Source organism: Pelobates fuscus, chromosome 6 (genome assembly GCF_036172605.1).
Source record: "Pelobates fuscus isolate aPelFus1 chromosome 6, aPelFus1.pri, whole genome shotgun sequence".
Taxonomy (NCBI): Eukaryota; Metazoa; Chordata; class Amphibia; order Anura; family Pelobatidae; genus Pelobates; species Pelobates fuscus.
In genome coordinates, this window is record NC_086322.1 from 168,343,609 (window position 1) to 168,363,871 (window position 20,263).

General features: G+C 39.7%; 1 protein-coding gene across 1 annotated transcript in view; it reads left to right on the forward strand.

The window, feature by feature from the left end:
- The window catches only part of USP38 (ubiquitin specific peptidase 38), a 32,674-nt gene extending 12,627 nt beyond the window's left edge, over positions 1-20,047 (forward strand). The window contains exons 4-11 of the mRNA XM_063460082.1: positions 9,407-9,536; positions 12,357-12,458; positions 13,316-13,474; positions 14,238-14,431; positions 15,252-15,345; positions 15,675-15,781; positions 17,714-19,037; positions 19,440-20,047. Coding sequence (XP_063316152.1) covers positions 9,407-9,536; positions 12,357-12,458; positions 13,316-13,474; positions 14,238-14,431; positions 15,252-15,345; positions 15,675-15,781; positions 17,714-19,037; positions 19,440-19,601 — 2,272 coding nt within the window. The 3' untranslated portion in view covers positions 19,602-20,047. The remainder of the gene's footprint in view (positions 1-9,406; positions 9,537-12,356; positions 12,459-13,315; positions 13,475-14,237; positions 14,432-15,251; positions 15,346-15,674; positions 15,782-17,713; positions 19,038-19,439) is intronic.
- The last annotated feature ends 216 nt before the right edge of the window (positions 20,048-20,263 follow it).

Sequence of the window (20,263 nt, forward strand, 5' to 3'; positions counted from 1 at the left end):
TGAGTTGATTAAATAAGTTTGTAAGGTGTGGTGTAAGTTGGGTTTCAAACGTTAAGTAAAAGTTGTTTGGAAACCCATCTGGACCCGGAGCTTTATTTTTAGGAAGTGCATATATCGCCTTTCTTACTTCATTTTCTGAAATTTGTTCACAAAGAACCCTAATTTGTTGGTCGGATAATCTAGGCATATTAACCTCGTTAAGAAAGGTAGATATTTCCTCTTTTGTAGGCTGATGCAACGTTATGTCCAATTTTAAATTATATAATTTGTGGTAAAAAGAAGCCAACTCATCTACTACTTCTTGTGGATTATACAGTTTTGTACCATTTGAGTCTAACAAAAATGGTATTTTAGTCTGTAGGTATTGTGTCTTTAATTTACTCGCTAATAGTTTGCCAGCCTTATTACCCTGTAAATAATGGGTCTGTTTAAGTTTTCTCATTTGTCTCTCCATTATATTTATAGACTCCTCTTGCAGTGCTTGTTTAGTACTTGCTATTTGCTTTGTTAGCATTTTTGTGGGGTTTAATTTATTTGCTTTCTCTAGTTCACTGAGCTTATTAAGTAGGTTCCCTTTAGCTTCCACTGCCTTCTTCTTCCTTATCGAACCTGCTTGTATAAATAATCCTCTAAGAACTGCCTTAAGTGTCACCCACTTTGTTACAATACTGGAGGGGTCATGAATATGGTCGTTGTAAAAGAATCTAATTGTTGTACGAATTTTGGAAACTAAATTTGTTTCATTTAAAAGAGATTCATTGAGTCGCCATATAGTTCTGCCCCTAGCTGCAAATTGTGCTTTAAAAGTAATGACAAGTGGAGCATGATCTGACCAGGTTCTGATTCCTATTTTTGTCTCAGTGACGTTCAGTAATGATATTTTATCCACTAAGCACATATCTATCCTAGAATAAGTGCTATGGACATTTGAATAAAAAGTATAGTCTTTCTCGCCTGGATATAAACAGCGCCATGTGTCATACAAATCATATGAGTTAATAAGTTTAGAAAATTTTAAGCTCAAGAGGGTAGTCTGATGTAGTGGGTTCTTGCCATTACTTCTCTTTATGTCCATATTTGGGTCTATTGTACAATTGAAATCTCCACAGATTATAGTTTGACCTTTACACAATGCCTTGATTTTGGAAAATGCTCTACTCAAAAAAGAGATTTGTGAGTTATTCGGGGCATATATCGAGGCTACTGTTATTTGTACTCCATTTAAATTTCCAACCACTATCAGTAGTCTACCTTGCCTATCCTTGTATATTAACTCCTGATTAAATAACCAATCCTCGTGAAACATTATAGCGACCCCTTTTGTTTTATGAGGTGAAAGGGCGTGATATATTTGCGGGTACCTTGTAGGTTTGAAAGTTGGAGGATTTCTTATACAAAAATGTGTTTCTTGAAAGCATATTATTGATGCTTTAGAGTTATTTATCTCCTGTATTGCTACCCGTCTCTTAAACGGGCTATTTAGCCCATTGACATTCATAGACATACATTTAAAGTAGTAAACCATACTCCAAACTAAATTTCTTATTTGCTTTAACCACTAGTGGTCAGAGATATCTCTATAGATAAAGTCTTTTCTGTACTTATTTTGACAAAAAGGTTTTAGCTTACCTCTATCCTTTTTTACTTTTTTCCTCACCCAGTTACATATTTTTAATCTCACTATAGACCTTACACAGAAACAAAAAAACAAGAAGGGAAGTTTAAACAGCAAAATCTTAAAAAATTTAGATTGAAAATATAAATAAAAAACTAAATGAAAATGAATAAAATAGGAAATATTTACACAAATTCCCAGAAATGAGAATAATTTTTGGGGCGCAAGGGAAACCATCCCTTCAAGCGTCCCTTAAGGGGGGTTGTGTGGAACGATCCCGTTCTTGAGCCTTAATCTATTCTATCAATGCTGCTTATCGCTATATCAGTATCATTTCTATCTAGTGTATCTACTGTTCTTATCCCCTGCTTTAAAAAAAAAGAGAGAAAAAAAAAAAAAAGGGCACCTCAATATCCTTGTACCAAAACACAGCTAAATACATTCAATATTTCGCTTATATTAAATTGTCTGATAACCAAAAAAAATATATATATATATATATTTAAAAATAAGTAAAAGTAAAAAAGTGATTTAGTTCCTGTCAGCCTACTACTTAGTAAGTAAATTTAGTAAGTAAACTGTAATCAATATATAGTCCCTTAGTCTGACTTGCTGCTTTCCTCATAGTAAAACATTATAAGATATAATATAATCCTGAATTAGCATGTTAACTTGACAGCTTTACCACACTAAGTTGACAGATTTATCAATGCAGGTACAATTTATTTTCCTAACGGCCTATAACCTTATTTCACAAAGAAATTAACTAACAAATATATTTTAGTGATATAAGCTTTAAAAAAAAAAAAAAAAACACAAAAACAAAAACACAAACAAAAAAAACAAAACATTTTTTTTCCAGACTGCTAAACTAACGTCCACTTAACAATTGGATCCAGAATTAACATCTAACAAAATTACTTAGGTTACTCAGACTATCATTTTTCGCAGCCTTCAGACCCTCACTTAGTACAGCTCCAGAGAGTTCCCAATTTCCTTTTAGATATTTATAGTGATTAGGTGACCAAAACTAGCAGCATATGTAGGAAACAGCAAAAATAGCAGCGTCAGTATCCAGGCTGAGGTCTTCTACCCTTAAGGAGGTTGCGGAGATGACTGGCGAGAGGTCTTCTCAGCCACTATCCAATCCTGTCGAATTTTTTGCAGCGATGGCTGGTACAGGGATTTATGTATAGCTGATATCCCTCTATTTTCTTCAGCATTCTGAGTTAACTCTATGCCCCAATCCTTTAAGGTAGCCAAGCCTTCCTCCACATCCTTAATAGTGGTCATTTTGCTGTTGTTCCAAACCAACAGCTTAGGCGGAAAGCCCCATCTGTACTCCATTTTATGATCACGTAGTTGTTTAGTAATATATGAGAACTCTCTCCGCCTGGCCAAAGTTGAAGCTGATAAATCTGCAAATAGTGATATTGCACTGTACGGTGGAGGTAGCGTTGAGATCTCTCTTGTTGCTTTCATAAGCGCCTCTTTGGATTTATAATGGTGAAATCGCACAATTATATCCCTTGGGATTTCTGCTGTGAGGCGGCTTGGTCTCGGCAGCCGATGTGCCCTGTCCAGTTCCCACATGCTGTCGTTTAGTGCGGGTACAAGAGCCAAACACATGTTCATAATATAGGACTGAATTTGGTCCCCTTTAACAGACTCCGCTACCCCACGAAACCTTATGTTATTTCGGCGGGATCGGTCTTCCCCTTCTGCTAATTTATGCCACAATTTGGCGTTCTCTTCCTCCAACTTATTGAGTTTATCTATCACCTTGTTATGTTCAACACGTAGCTCTTCTGTCCCCCTCTCTAGGCGGTCAGTGCGATCACCTATTTCTGCCAATTCTCGATGTAGCGTTGATGTAATGGTGGTAAAATCTTCTCGGATAGTAACCCTCAGCTCCTGTAATATTTGCTTCAAATACTCTTTAGTCACTTGCCCATCCTCCAAGCTATTTTGTACCTTACATGGGTTAATCGAGCCCTCCGTCTGACCCTCCTGCTGACTCTCTGAATCCGGAGACTGTGTTCTGGGCTGGGAGTCCTCCAGGGTATCATCTTGAGATTGTTTTTGGCGTTCCCTTTTACTATACCTAGTTGTATCAGTTAGTTTTGTTTGCTTAGCTGGAGACATGTTTAGTTTTGTTAGTTTTTTTTTTTTTTTTTTTCTTTTTCTCTTCCCTTCCCCCCTCTCTCCTTTCTCTTTTCCCTCTCTCCCCTTTTCTCTCTCCTTTTTCCTGTTTGTTTCCCCCTTTTTTTTTTTTTTTTTGTTACAGTTTTGATACAGTTACAGTTCTACAAGTTTCCCAAATATCTCTCAAACGTCCCAGGCGCTGCAACAATGTAACAATTTAGCAGTGTAGCAATGCAGCAGTGGGCAATGAGCACTGTTACAGCAGTGTTGTAATGTAGCAAGCAAGCAAGCAGGCAAGCGTGTAGCAAAGTAGCAATGTAACAAGTGCTGTATGAGTTACCTAAATCATAGGACTCTAGCCTTCGGTCTCCGGTCTCCGGTCTCGCAGCCGCTCTCCTCAACTCCCCTCAGCTCCCCTCGGCTGCACTCGTGTAGGCTTGTGACAGGCAGTGACAGGCTTTTAACAGGCTTGTACTTGTGAGTTAAAGCTGCTTTAGCGATAGTGATAGAAAAACCGGGGGTGTATCAGTGAGCGGTTGAAGTAGCTAAATCATACGGCTCCAGCCTCCGGTCTCGCAGCAGCTCGCAGCAGCTCTCCTCAGCTTCTCAGCTCTCCTCATCTGCACTCCGACCAGCTTGTGGCAGGCTTATGCTCGTGAGTTAAAGCTTCTTTAACGTAAAAGAAGGTCGGCAGTGTAGCAATGAGCGGTTAGAGTAGCTAGGAGTTTAACAGATAGGAGGGTTCGTATCCAGAGGGCTTTAGCTTTAGCTAAACGAAAAAAAACTTTTAGCGATACATTCCACGCTTCACTTGGCTCTACAAACGGAGCACTCACTCCATGCGTCCGTCTACGCCGGAAGTCAAGCACACGCCCACCTGTAAATGTTTTTAGTAATCGGTCCTGCCCCCCCCCCCGCGACCTCGGGCCCCCATCCCTCGAACTCCTGTCAACCGCCGGGCACGGGGCTGCATTAAAGTCTCCCCCCATGAGGACCATGCCATGCGGCAATGCCGCGATCCTGTCTCGCAGCGCATTCCAGAATCTGGCGTCCGGTTGATTCGGGGCGTAAACATTAATTAAATGGATGGTATGCGAATGTAGCGTTCCCGATACTATGATGTATCGACCCTCCGGGTCGGCATCTTGGGCATACATCTGAAAAGGGCAGGTACGTCCAATAACTATAGCCACCCCATTCCGTTTACGGTAAGCTCTAGCTTCAAAAGAGGTTGGGTAAGCATGGTCCCGCAGTAGGAACTTGGCCTGCTTGGGGAGGTGAGTTTCTTGTAGGTAAACTATTTCGGCTTTCATCCTTTTCAAGGCCCTGAACATAAGACGTCTCTTCTTAGGAGCGTTAAGGCCCTTAACATTCAAAGTGGTAAGTTTAATCTCCATATCTAAGCCTGTCGGATACTGCGAAGACCAACCCGCCCCGGGGTGTAATGCAATGAGACAATTGGGGGAAGCGACTGCCCCCTAGCGTCGACCTCTCGGCCGCCCCCTCCGCCGCCCCCGAAGGAAAGAGAACAAAAGGGTAAAGTGGGGAGAAAAGGAAAGAAAAGCAAGAAAAGAAAGACATAGACGGCATGAACGTACCGTCCAGTACAGCGAAGATTCTGGTCTTACGAATCGCCAGAAAGTAGTGGGTGGCGTGCGCCCACTTCCCGACCACGATCAACGTGCGGAGGGAACTGAGAAAACCCAAAGCCACACCTCCCACACGCCCTCTACAATATAATGTGACCCTAAGAATCCTTTAACTATCATCCCCACAGCCCTTCCAGACCCTAACTACTCTACTCATAACTGCTGTGGTCTCTGCAGGATAACCTGAGAACGGATGCCCAGGGATCCTGAAGGAGCAGGTAGCAGCCTCCCAGGCACCGGTAAGCTGCATAAACAACCACAGTTCCAAGGGGTAATCCATCGGAACCTGCACCGCGCAGCCCCTAACTACTCAAAACTCCCACCAGAGAATAGAGGCCGATAGGCAGAGTAGGAAATCCATCTAGACATAAAATCAACACACGAAACTATAACCCGTGCCCCGCCCCCTCCTATTACCAAACAATTGAGACAGAGAGACCCCAGTAAACATACGGAACCCACCCCTACCAGAAACCGTCCACCCACCCGATGCGACCCTCCCGTTGTATAACGGCCCCCACCACCCACAGGTTTAAAAGCGTATTACAATGAAAACTACCGCATAGGTACATAATAGGGAGCGTACGGGCCTGGGGGCGTCATAGGTGCCAAGGCCCTAGGCAAGGAGGCTAGGAGGCTATGAGGGCTGCCGAGGCGACGGGTGGAGTGAAAATTCAAATAACCGCAACATCGGCAGCCCGGGTAATTAAATCGAAAAAACTATAACCATGTGCAAAGTGTCACGTAGTCCGGCCCCTAAATTGAACGAAGCCGTCCCCGGGTCCCTCTCCTAACAGAAATGGCCTAATGGCTCGGGTAGGCCATGCCAATTGAGCAGTGGCCATCCTCTGATACTCCCGGGGGGGGGGGGGGCCCATCAACCATGGCACCTAAGTTCGCGAAGTGAGACAGCCCATGTATCATTGTAACCAGTAATCTGTAACCCACTCTGGCCCCCCCACCTGTTTAAAGGTAGCTACCTGGGCTGGGCGAGGCCGCTAACTATCGGCTGATCCCCCTGACGCACAGGGAAAAGTGGACCAGCTTAACGTCACTACTTTCCGCCTATGAAGTATATGCCCATCAGACTCGTAGTGGTTCCCCACTTATCACACTACTCCCCCCTACCATAGTTTGATTTCAACTTCGCCTATGCCTCTTCCAAGTGGAACCCCCCCCCTCCCCTAAATACAAATACCGCGGTATGTCCCTCCCTCCACACCACCAGAGTAACCTTGTTATATACCAAACCCCTATTGGTGTTGCGCAGCCAACCTGCTACCGTGCTGTTAATTAGTGAGGCGAAAACAATAACATTATCAGGGCAGTAAACTGTCCCCCACAGTGAGCGAGCCATTGTGGAAGTGCAATCTCTAATAAAATCTATGTTTGCTATTTCTCTGTTATCCTTTGCCAAAAAAGTTTGCGCTTTTCGTTCAAGGATTAGCTTACGTGGTTCTTTGGTTTTTAACATATTCCATTGAAAGTAATGCTCTTTTTTAGAGTAACGCTTTTTTTTTTTTTTTTTTTTTTTTTTTTTATAACCCCCCTCCCCCTTCAAGTGATGCCCCCCTTTTCCTTATTCTATTTTAATTTATTTTTAGTAATAATAATACATTTTTATTTTTTATATATTCACATTGAGGAAAGAAATTGCAACTATGCACAGTGGCTTTGCCGGCCCCCGCCCCCCTCCCACCACTTAGGAGCACGTAAGGACCCCATTACCACAGTTCAAGTACAAAACAACCCCCCCAGGGTACCAAAAAACCTGCGATACGGGGAGCAAATAAATGCAGAACCAACATAACAGCATAGTCATTAAGACCTGTGAAAGCGTCCTGGAGTAGTCCCTCGCATTCAACCCGTGCTCGGGGTCCGACCTCCAGGCCAGGACGCTCCAGCAGCTTGCACCGCAGGGAGGGGGTAGGATAGAACAACAAAACCCTAACCCACCCAATCCAACAAGATAGCGGCCCAAGCGGCACCCATGCGGCCTGTGGTAAGCCACCAACAGCTGCGGCCCGATGCGGGTGGGCCCACAGGAAAGGGCCATCGGGTGGAGACCAGGGGGGGGGGACAGGGAAAATACCACGACCCATGCCGGGAAAAGGGGCCCCAAACCGAATCCCCCCACCCAAAATAAGGGACAGGACACCCACCCTCGGGGCCAGGACCCACCGGGGGAGAGAGAGACCCCAGATGAAACACGATACCCATCCGCATCAGCTATCGGTGCGCTCTCGATCCCGCTCCTCTCCACTCCGATTGCAGCTGGGGAAGGTCATCCGGGAACATTGCCACACTGGGAAGATCCGGAGGTGGTTGTACGCCAAGGCCACTCAGCAGTCGGTGAGGATCCCCTCCTGGAGTCAGGATGTGCGTCCGGTCTCCCCGAAACACCATAAATTTAAAGGGGAAACCCCACGCATACTTAATGCCGGCACTCCGCAGGGCTTCCGTGATGGGGCGCCAGTCCCTCCTCCTCTGCAACGTAGACGGAGCCAGGTCGTGATAGAGGGATATAATCTTCCCGGCAAACCTGATGGGGGCCCTCCCGGCTCTTTTTCATGAGAGCCTCCTTGGTGCTATAGTGGAGGAAGCGGATGATGACGTCCCGTGGGGAGCTGGCGTCGGGCCTCGGACCCCTCAGGGCCCTGTGAGCTCTCTCCATGTGCCATCGTTCCTCCGGGACTTGTGGGAGCAGGGGCTTCAAGATGGTGAGTAGAGTCCCTTGCAGATCCTCGTCTGTACCCTCCAGCAGGCCCCTCACACGGAGATTGTTCCTCCTGGACCGATTAGCCATGTCCTCGAGGGCAAGGTCCATTCCCACCATGTGAGCCGACACTCTGTTCACTCGGTCGACCACAGCATTATGGGCCTGTGTTGAGGCCTCTACGCGGTCCTCCAGCTGCGCGGTACGCTCCCCGAGGGCCCCGATCTCGGCCTGGAGCACCGCGGTAGATTTAGCAATTTCCCCCGCCAGGAAGGACCGCACCTCCGCCAACTTAGCCAGGACAGCCTCCCGGTCATCAGGTGAAGACTCTCTCTCCGCACGAGGGGAAGCCTGCGGGGACGCCCCAGCGCCATCTTGGGTCCCCTGACGGGTCGGTCGTTGCGCCGACATAAGGTCCAGGACGGTGCCTCCGGAGTCCGCTCCCCGCTTAGGTTGCTTTTTGGAGAGTCTCTTCTCCATACTAGGGACCTCCGTGGGGCAAATAATTACCAAAAAAGGTCGCTTTTGTAGGCTTTTAGGGCGCGTTAGTCGGGAGCCTCAGTGAGACACGTCCAGTCTCATCGACGGTCAGACCACGCCCCCAGATATGCAAGTCTCATTTGTCTTTACATAGGGTTTGCTTGCAAAAAATATATTGAAATTAAGCAATTTCAAACTGAGCAGTCTTTGGTAGAAATGAGGAAAGCAATTCTTATTGAAATTTGGTTATATTGTCCATCCAGGGAAATGGATGTGGTGACCTTCTTGATGCTGACTGTATCATGCACTTGTTTGTTTTTATGTTAAACAATCTAGCGATTAATGAATGAACAATTACTGATGTTAAAGAAACAGTTGCTATTTTTATTTTGTCATGACCTGTTCATTTAAGGAAAATTGTAATAATAGTAAATATCTTTGCTGATTAACAAAACATAAAAATGTTTAATACAGCACATTGACTTTAAGCAAGGCATTTATTTTCTGATATTGTAGTCTGTATTTTATGTGGTGTAAACCCAGAGATTGGATATTCTGCTTCAGTGACTATTCCATTTTAGAAGTGTCCATTGTCTGAAATTTTGCATAGCTGACCATTCAGCAACTGAAAGCTTGGCAGTGTGCTTGGACAGCAGATTCTCATTGACACTTGGCAATGTTTACTTATCTAGCTTGGTCCATTAGTATTACTGGACAAAAGCACAAATTAGATTATCTAAACCTTCTGCAGCTTGAGAAGCATAATACTTTATAATATGTTAATGTGTTTTGTTTTTATAGGATGATTGACTGGCTATCTTGGCCTCTAGCTCATCATGTGGAGACATGGGTGATTGCTCTTCTAAAAGGACTGGCTGCAGTCCAGAAATTCACCATTCTTATTGATGTCACTTTACTAAAAGTCGAACTGGTGAGTTATTGAAGAAAATTTAAAGGGGAATAGAGCTGTAGTAAAAGGTGGTGATAACATAAATTAAATTAATACATAATGTATGAGTAATTTAGTAAAAAAAACAAGTTACCTGCGCTCTCTCCCTAATCCCTATGTATTTTTAAACAAATGGAAGTTTTTAGTTACCTCCAATGGCCATGAGAGGGTAAGCCCACCTGCCAACGTCAAGGCAGACCCCCCCCCCCCCCCCCCTTTAGGTGGGTCCTAACTCTAACCATTCACCATGCTTCCTTGAGCTTCTGGCAAAGACATCTCTAATTATACATATATACACCCCTATACATTTATTAACCCTTAATAGGGTGAATAGTTTAGTAATAATGTCAAGGTGAATTCATAAAAATTAACACAATCTGTGACTTTTGTGGATACGGTTCTTTGAAGTTAATGGTAAATTGGCCATTATATGAACGTATAGAGGGAATGGTGGGGTCTTCCTGTTGCCCACTACTCGCCAGTTTTGATCTGAAGGCCAATGATTAGCTCTACATCAATCATAAATTATGCCCATTATTTATTATTTCCTGTATTCTCTGACCAAACATTAGTCATCGCTAATGATTTCTGTTCCTTAGATTAACCGCATTCATCTGTAAAAACTAATTTATTTTATTTCTCTTTGTATCTTTTTTTTTTTTTTTTGTATATTGACATTATATCACATTGACAAATATACATTAGTCAGGGCTTCCGCTGTGATTTCTAACAGCAGTCTCTGGTAAGCTTCTATCATTTGGTCATATTTATCGGCAAAAACTAATTGATCTCCACTTGGTGTGTACCTAGTTCGGTATTGACATTTTACCACATTAAAGATTATACAGAAGTTTTTTTTAAAGGGCTGCTATTGCGATTTCTTATAGCAGTCTCTGGCAAGCATCTACTATTCTGTTTCTTTTGCCATTTACCATCTTAAGCCACCGTAGTTCACTATTCCATACCCTCACAATCGGTCCAATCAGGACCAGGGGCGGGCTATTTAAACCTGACACACCGGGGAGTCAGTTCCCCCTGATGAGCCACAGTCCGGCGAAACGCGCGTCAGGGCTCCCATACTGTCCACCGGTTCCTGTGATGCCTCTTAGCTTATTCTACATTTTGACATTTGAGACATTTATTGAGCTTTCCTAGATTAACGGCTTTCACGGCAACCGGACATGGACCTCAGTTTGCACTGAGTGCTATACACAAGAAAACTAGATACAGGATTACCAATGACAGACAACACTAATTAATTTTACTTTTTTTAAACTAACGAAATCTTATACATTTCCATTGTATAGAGGTGAAGAAGAGTTTAGGACGTGTCACAAATCTAATTTAATGGCGAAAATGTAGGTGCTCTGTTTAGTAAAAATGAACCAAAAGTCTTTGAAGATTAATAGGTCTTTGATGAATAGGTATCATAAAAGATAACCAAGATGACGTCAAACGCATCACCAAATTCAGTTAACCCATTATACAAAAAGGTAAATGTAACCCCTGACAAGAATTTTCTGTGATGTAATTGCGCCATCTACTGACCAAAATCTAGATGATAGTCTACAGGGAAGACACGCCCACCTTACTCTATTGGTCTCTATCAACTAGTGACATATAGAGAACTTCTCCTTTAAAATTTAAGGAGAGCGACCCACTCACACCTAACATCTAAGATCTGACAACTGGAGCCAAAGCTGGATACACCTAATTCTTTGTATCTTTTCCAACTAACACTTAACTTTGAATTCTTTAAAATTCAGAACTCTGAAAATGTTCCTATCTCCCACAATTCTCATTCATACACCTTTTAATGAATATGCCTAAACTTTAACTAAATTCTACCAAAGATCTGGTAATTATGCTGGTTTAATTTAATTTAATTAAATTAATTGATTTTACTAAAAGGCAGAATATACTTGGATAAAGCTGGTGATTCCAACATTAAGGAGTCATGATTCGTTAATAATATATAGACTTTGTAATTCCATTCCTCCAGGTGGACCAATGAACTCTATATTACTTTTAACTTTAAAAATAGAATACCAGGCAATTATCCAGATATACGTTATTTAGCTTACGTTATTTAGAAATAGTGAATCTTAATTAGGAAAGTGAAAATTCTGCAAACGTAAAATCTGCTTAGAATTATTCTTATTGGATGGACATAGGAATGATCTAGTATGAGAAATATTGTATTTGTAAAATGCAATATAAAAGGATATCTTGCCTATGAGAATTGCAGCCAGCAGTGAATTAGTGAATTCAGTGTGATTTGACTGTCAGACAAGTTTTTATTACTTTATGCTGTGCTGCTGTGAGACGTGTTCTGTGTTAACGGAGTTTTAGTAACCTGATTTCAAAAACTTGTAAATCTTGTTGAAAACTGTATACGTGTCAATAGAACTTGCTATTTAGCTGTCTATAATTTGTGTTAAATCACTGCCATATTGTATACTTATGTTATACCTAAATATTCACAGATTATTTTCACGCATGTTACATATTATCACAAATTCTATTTTTATAATTAATTTGTGATTAATGTGTGAAATAAAATCCTCTAATGAAACATATTCCAGGATCTATGAGAATTAGTCGGTAATTCTCAGCTTTAAATCATTAAGTGGGGAAACAGTGCCAATATATCAATTTTGATATAATAACAATTTGTTAAATTTAACATTTTTGATAATGAAAATATTTTTAATTATCACCCCATAAATATCCTCACACAGTGCAAAATTTTACTACAACTACAAATATTTGACTACAGCATTCATCTTTCTGTACTTTCAGGTGTTCAATCGACTTTGGTTTCCTGTGGTTAGACCTGGTGCTCTTGCTGTCCTCTCACACATGTTGCTTAGTTTTCAACACTCCCCCGAAGCTTTCCATGTGGTATGTTATACTAAAATGTTAAACTCTGAAGAATTCACAAGGAGAGTGCCTCTTGTAGTTGTAGTCCTCTATTGCATATCTATTAAACATGAAAAAATAAAAACTATCAAGTGGGTCATTGGCATCCAATCGCTAGAAAAGCCCCACTATACGGGGATGAAGCCTATTAAATAATAAGTGGTGGTGTTCACCCTCGTGCACCCACCAGTGGACCTCGGAGTGGGGGATTTTAACTTCAATAATGGTAGGTGGTCAGATCACTGTCTAGCCCCTGTCTCCATGCATGGCCAAAGAGTGAGGGCTAATAAATAAAAATAAATTAAAAAAAAAAAAAAAAAAAAAAAAAAGGAGGGGGGTTTTCACACGCTATGCAACATCAGTCAGAGGACTCTGATTTGGTGACTTGTATAAGCATCTCACTCAGATTGTGGGCCTGTCGCTAAAAAGGACCATGGGGATGGGGCCAGTAAATTATCCATGGTGGACCTGGCATTGGTCCCCATTAACCGTTGGCATTGAATTAAGGCTAATTTTAATAATGGGGTTGGAAAGGGGGAGAGCCTTATAACATGCATGGGGGACATGCCATAGTTTCCCCAGCCTCCACATTTAAAGGGATAATTCAAGAGTTAAATAAATCTACCTTCAGAGTTTCCCTTTATTCGCTTTTTAGTGAGTCTGCATACCGCTTCATTTGGAATAGACTCCCTTTTAATTAACCTTTTGGTTGTATATCCCCTAGAGCAGTTTTACTCAACATTTAGAGTAAGTGGAACTGCTTTGGTAAAATGCTAGCGATCATACTGCAGCTGATATTTGTTTTTTTACATAGTCTTTTTTTTGTTTTCCCTATTCAGATAGTTCCCCATGTTGGCAACCTTGTCCAGTCTGTTAGGAAAGATGGCCTCCCTTCCAGTACAACTTTCCTAGTCCAGTTTACAGAACTCATGCACTGTATGATTTATCATTACTCTGGTTTTCCAGACTTGTACGAGCCTATCTTGGAAGCACTCAAGGTACGTTTTTTTTTAAATGCCATGCACTAAATCTGTTGCCAACAATTTTCTGTTACCAGTTGTACTAGCAATATATCCAAGTATGAATAAATTGGTTTATTAAATGGAGTATTCCTTACAATATTGTTTTACTGAAATATTAAATAACTGTTAAATGTATTGATAGAAATAATCCTTCTCCCTCATTGTGGGATTTTATATCTCATTTATTAAATCAACAGTAGTACACTTACCTAGGCGAGACAAGTTTGCGTATCATTGCTTGTTTTCAGTCAATACATTTAACAAGTGTACAGGTTTGTTGATTTTTACTTTCAGCATTTATATTGAGCTGTTCATAATTTTCTGATCATCTATCTGGAACATTTTGATCCGGATGCTGCTCTGACATACTCAATCACTTTTTTTAATATATTTTTTGGATGTAGATTTTTTTTTTTTTTTTTTGGCATTTAGTCAGGAAAAGAATGCAAAGTGCTCTGATTTCAGTACTTTGCACCATTCTACACTTTGATAAATCTCCTCGAAGTATTTTAGAAGAACTATGAACATCAACAAAAGAAGAGTGTTTGGCCAGACAACAAAGAATTGTTTTTAAAACATAAATCGGGAATATGTTGCTGTTGCTGCTCACAATTAATTTTTATGTTTTTCTTCCTCTAAAAACTATTGGTTTTCTTCAAGAGGCCATTTTAATATAAGGCATTTTATGGATCCATGCATATTGACCTTACTTGAAATGCATTTATTTATCCCTCTTTAGGACCTGCCTAAACCTTGTGAAGAGAAAATAAAACTTTTACTTAACCAAAGTGCCTGGACATCTCAATCCAATGCTTTGGCGTCCTGTTTACCCAGATTGTCAGGGAAATCCGAAACTGGAAAAACTGGCTTGATTAACCTGGGAAACACATGTTATATGAATAGTGTTTTACAGGCATTGTTCATGGCAACAGAGTAAGTTTTATGCTTTTATATACTTTATTATGGCCAGGACTGGAAAAGTATATTTGTATGTGGATAGAAACAATCTGAGCATATAAGTAAATATAATTCGTTATCTTTAAATGTCGGTGAGAGACTCTGACGTTCACTTTATCAGAATAGAGTGATGTTTAAGAGACAAGCGCCCTATGTGTGTACAATGCTTGTAACTAAATTATAGTGGGCAACCCAACATGAGTTTGTTCCAATTTATACCAATCCTTCAAACACACAGAGGGTTCAAATCTCCAGCACAATGCTGTATTCCTCTGGTGTACATTTATTGCAGGATAAAGAGGCAAGCAATATATCTACCGTTGCTTATCTGTTTAGTATTCGTAAAACACCAACAAATTCTACAGGCCTGACATTATTATTTGAGAGGGAGCAGACCATTGGTTGTATTTTGGTATTGGACTAATAAACCGGCATCTGAACTTTCTAAACCATTGTGTTAACGTTTTGTGCTGTTTATGCATTTAGCTTCACCAGTAACATCTTTGTGAGTTTTGTCCTTTTGTACTTTAGAACTTTCATTGTGTAATCATGTATAGGCATTGTATTTAGTGTTAAATCACTCCTTTCTAAATGTCATGTATTGTTTGATTTAAAGTCCACTTTGGGACCCTTGACAATGAGTCCACAACTTAATTTTAAAATGTCTGGCACAGAGATCCTTAAATATGATATCTAGGCACCATAAACAATTTTCATAAAACCACATCACCAAACACAGTCGCACATCACTTTCATTAAGTTCTATGTATTACTAATTGTCTTTTTTCTTTTCCAGTTTTAGAAGACGTGTGTTATCTCTGAATTTGAATGGATGCAACTCCTTGATGAAGAAACTGCAGCACCTTTTTGCTTTTTTGGCTCACACTCAGGTATATTTTCATCTATAGAAACATAGAATAATTGACTTAAGTGAATTTTGAATTTTAAGACCAGAATATAGCCAAACTGGAAGATTAGCTGACTTGGGGATTTTTTTCCAGTTCAGCTAGATTGACCTTTATTGAAATTCACTTTAAATCTTCACTTTAGTGCATAACCCTGGTATTTGGGTATTCATTAAACTTTAGATGCTGTGACGCCAACAAGTGTTGCACCTCTTGTTAGGACTGCTATGAAAGTTTATTTACTCCTTCTTCTTCTCACTCTCCATCCCACTGCACTGCAACATGTCACTGATATATTTTCTCTTTGTTACCAGCGTGAAGCTTATGCCCCTCAAATATTTTTTGACGCTTCTAGACCACCTTGGTTCACACCTCGATCTCAACAAGACTGTTCTGAATACCTCAGGTTTCTACTAGACCGGTATGTAATATATTTAATTGAATTTAATCTTTATTATTTTTTTATTATTTTTTTAATGTTTCTCTTTTTTTATTAATTATTCTTATAAAAAACACATTATAATGTAATGTTATTAATAACACTTGCTGTACAAAATTCCATCTTCAAATGCATGTAATAATACGTAACGACCAGATCTTAGACCATCGTACAAAATCAGTGTACACTGTAGGCAAAGTACAAATAGACAGCAAATTTAAACAGACAAAACAAATCAAAAATGGGCAAAAAAAAAAATTTTTTATATCCCTTGCGTCAGTGGGGGAGTCCTGGAGGAAGTACAAAATCCTGGATGCAAACCTACGTTAAACTGATAAAAAATACTAGAAATGAACGAACCATCAAGGAACATAATTACCGTTTAGATATTCTCTATTAAAGGGATCCTATAGTGCCAGGAAACAAAGCTGTTTTCCTGGCACAAAAGGGTTAATAGGTCGCCCCCTTCCTGCAGGGCTGATGGGGTTGAATCCTCTTTAGCCACTTAGCAGAATCTAGCGCCGATGTCCCATGGCGCTGAGTCAGGCTTCTCCTCCTGGCCGCGCGCGTATTAGACCTACCCATAGGAAAGCATTACTAAATGCTTTCCCATGGGGAAAATCTGACGCTGGAGGTACATGAGGATGTCCAGCGTCAGATAACTGACCAAAAGTCAGTTTGGATTCCGGAAGCCTTCTAGTGGCTGTCTGCTAGACGGCCACAGAGGGCAGACTTAGAACTCTGAAACTGCAATGTTTAACATTGCAGCACTAGGTGCAAAAGGGTCACAGCACCCAGACCACTTCAATTAAGTTATCTGGGTGCCTAAAGTGTCTCTTTAAATGTAACAAATCAACACATCTTGGGGAACCTTAGTAATGCCTCTTTCCATTTTTAGTTGAAATTTGGGCTGTTCATTAACCAGAGACCAAATTGGAATAGTGGGCGTTTTCCACTGTCTGGCTATCATAAGTTTTGCAGTATGTGAGTAACCAAGGGGGTGTGATTTCCAAAAACATGTCTGACATTTACCTGTAATAGAAATAGATCAGGACAAAAATAAAAAGGTTTACTAATTAATGCTTGAATCTTACTCCAGAACCGCTAAATAGGAGGGCACTCCCACCATATGTGTAAAAATTCACCTCTACGGTCCCCACATCTCCAGCAACTATGCACCTGATCTGAAAAGATCTTGGGCAATCTACTTGGAACCAAGTACCACCTATTTAAGAGCTTGTAGTGGCTCTCCAATAGGTTGAGACAGTGAACATTTTTACAAACATTGTTTCAAGAGTTCCTCCAACTAATTTGAAAATTTAAATCTGTGTCCCACTTCATAATTAGTTTGATGGGTATATCGGGATCCCTACTAGCCAGTTCTATAGGAAGGCAAGGAATTTTATTTTGTATGGATAAATCTTTTTTGCATTTCTCCCAACACTATAATATATTGTCAAAAATCATGCTGTCAAGTTTAATTAATTATAAAGGGGCTTCTCTGTTTATAATTTATTAGCCAGAATAAAGAGTTCAGATCAGTATTGTGCTGCTCAGTCTGAATCAAAGATTGTTCGATTTTCATACAATATTTGTTCTTTGGCGCTTTCTAATTGGGTGATAAATGCATGTGATAAGTTACTATCTTCATTATTATTTGTATACTTTTTTTTTACCATTAAATTTACAGTGTTATGCTTTAACATGATATTAATCAGCCATATATCCATATATAAGAAGTAATAATGGTGATCTTATCTCTGTATGATAATGAAGGTATTATCCACATAAAATATGCTATTTAAAACCATTGCTTTCTGTGCATGTATGAACAAAACTAAATTGACCTTATTAAAAATTGTTGAAAACCGTCGTATATATTGCTCAACCCTTTCTGTATTTTTTTTTCAATAGATTGCATGAAGAAGAGAAAACCATTAAAGCTCTGACATCCAAAATTCCTTCTGACTCTATGGTTACTGATAGTATTCTTGAGGACCCATCATGTTTGGATACTGAAGGTCTTGCCAGCTCTTGTTGTAACTCACACATCATAAGGTGTGGACGAGAAGAAAAAACATTAATAGAAAATATGTTTGGGGGGAAGCTTCAGACAAATATTTATTGTCTAAACTGCAAAAGCACTTCACAAAAGACTGAAGTCTTCTCAGATCTGTCTTTAGCTTTTTGTCCTTTGTTGGCAGACACACCTTCACTGACGTTGGCTTGTTTTCCCAAGGAAAAAGATGATGATTGTATAGAAATTGATGTTGCCCCATGTGCAGAATTGTCTTCTGTAGAAAATAAAATCTATGGGCCATTAGAACAGGACACTGACATCAAAGTAGAACCTAACCTTAATAGCAGTGTGGATGCTTCTTCGTGTGCCAGTATACATGACTCTGCCTCATCCCCACAGAAAATTGGAAAAGAAAAAACACTTTCTGTTACAGACCTTCTTAACTATTTCCTAGCACCTGAGATCCTTGATGGCGATAATCAGTATCATTGTGAAAAATGTGCTTCCCTCCAGAATGCGGAGAAGACTATGCAAATTGTGGAAGAGCCAGAATACCTCATCCTAACCTTACTAAGGTTTTCATATGATCCAAAGTGTCATGTGAGGCGTAAGATATTGGATAACGTGTCCATTCCGCTGGTTTTGGAGTTGCCAGTAGAAAGAACTACCTCCCTGGCTTCATCAGCAGATTGGACTCTGGATGCTGATATTTCTGATGCTGTTGAGAATCTAGCTAAAAAACCGAAACCCTCAGAAACAGAAGAGCTTTGTTGCACCCAACTTGTACCTTATGTTTTAAGTTCTGTTGTGGTACATTCTGGCACATCATCTGAAAGTGGCCATTATTATTCCTATGCCAGAAATGTTACAAGCACTTCACAAGGTCTCCAGCCTGAAAATTTGTCCAAAATTGAGTTAGCTGGAAGTGAAATCTCCAGTTCTCTTGTTGGAAATGAGCCCCGATTCAGTGATGTGCCAAAAGAATGGTTTCTGTTTAATGATAGCAGAGTGACCTTTACTTCCTTTCAGTCTGTATTAAACATAACCAGTCGGTTTCCAAAGGACACTGCCTATGTACTAATTTACAAAAAGCAAACCTGTGGTGATGTAGATGGAGTCCAGCCTACTACAGCGAGTGGAGTTTGGCTAAATGGGGATCCTCCACTCCAGAAGGAACTCATGGATGCCATTACAAAAGATAACAAACTTTATTTACAGGTACGGTACATTAATTTTTATTAAATTTTTAGTTTAGTTTAGTTATATCCAGGAGAAAAACAAAATTACAAAAAAAAATATATATATATATATATATATATATATATATATATATATATATATATATATATATATATATATATATATATATATATATATATATATATATATATATTATATATTTTTTTTTTTTTTTCCCCTCTTTTTGTTCCATAGGATTTAGAATTCCCAGTCGTGTATTTAAAACAGCAGCTTTATACTTTGTGTGTATTGTGTATAGTTGTTTTTTTAAACTGCTATATTTAAACAGAACGTTATTTCTTGTATGTTATATAATATAACCAACAGTAGCTAAGTAATGTGTAATTGTTTAATATTTATTTTATATTTTTTCTTTGCCAGGAACAAGAACTCAATGCCCGTGCAAGAGCACTGCAAACCGCTTCTGCTTCATGTTCGTTTCGACCAAATGGGTTTGATGACAATGATCCTCCAGGAAGCTGTGGTCCTAGTGGAGGAGGTGGAGGTGGAGGATTTAGCACCATTGGCAGACTTGTCTTTTAAGAGAGATGTTCTTTTTTTTTTTTTTAATTTTAAAACAAAAAAGTAAACTGCACTGATATAACAACACTGGCCAATTTTAACTGTGTAGTATCAGACTGTGACTTATTACATTATAAAACAAAACAAATTTTTCTACAACAGAACAAAGTTTCATAATGTACATCTTGAGTGGATATCAAATATTTTCTTTAAACATCTCCCATGCCTGAATTAAATCTGGGAAGGATTGTTTTAAACGCATATCATATTACACGGAGTATACTAGTAGTGAATATACTAATGTGTACAACTCATAAATATATATCTATAAATATATTTTTGAGCTTATCTGAGATATATATTTAATATATTATGAACTGTTTAGTATTTGGAAGCAATGAGGAGTTTCATTTAAAATTTCTTGGAAGAACAGCGCTTTATGGTGCATTCAATACCGAAAGCAATAATTTCACATTTGTCGTTTTTTTTTGTTTTTTTTTTTTACTTATTCTTCGCCAGTTCAGGGTAATATTTCTAAATATTTAAAAATGTAACTTTAAAAGGACATGTATGCATTTATCTATTGTGTGTTCGCACACTCAGCTGTTCATACCTACACCTCTGTAAAAAAATCACATTACTGAACCTTGCAAGTCCTTGTAGAAACACAAATTTCTAAATTG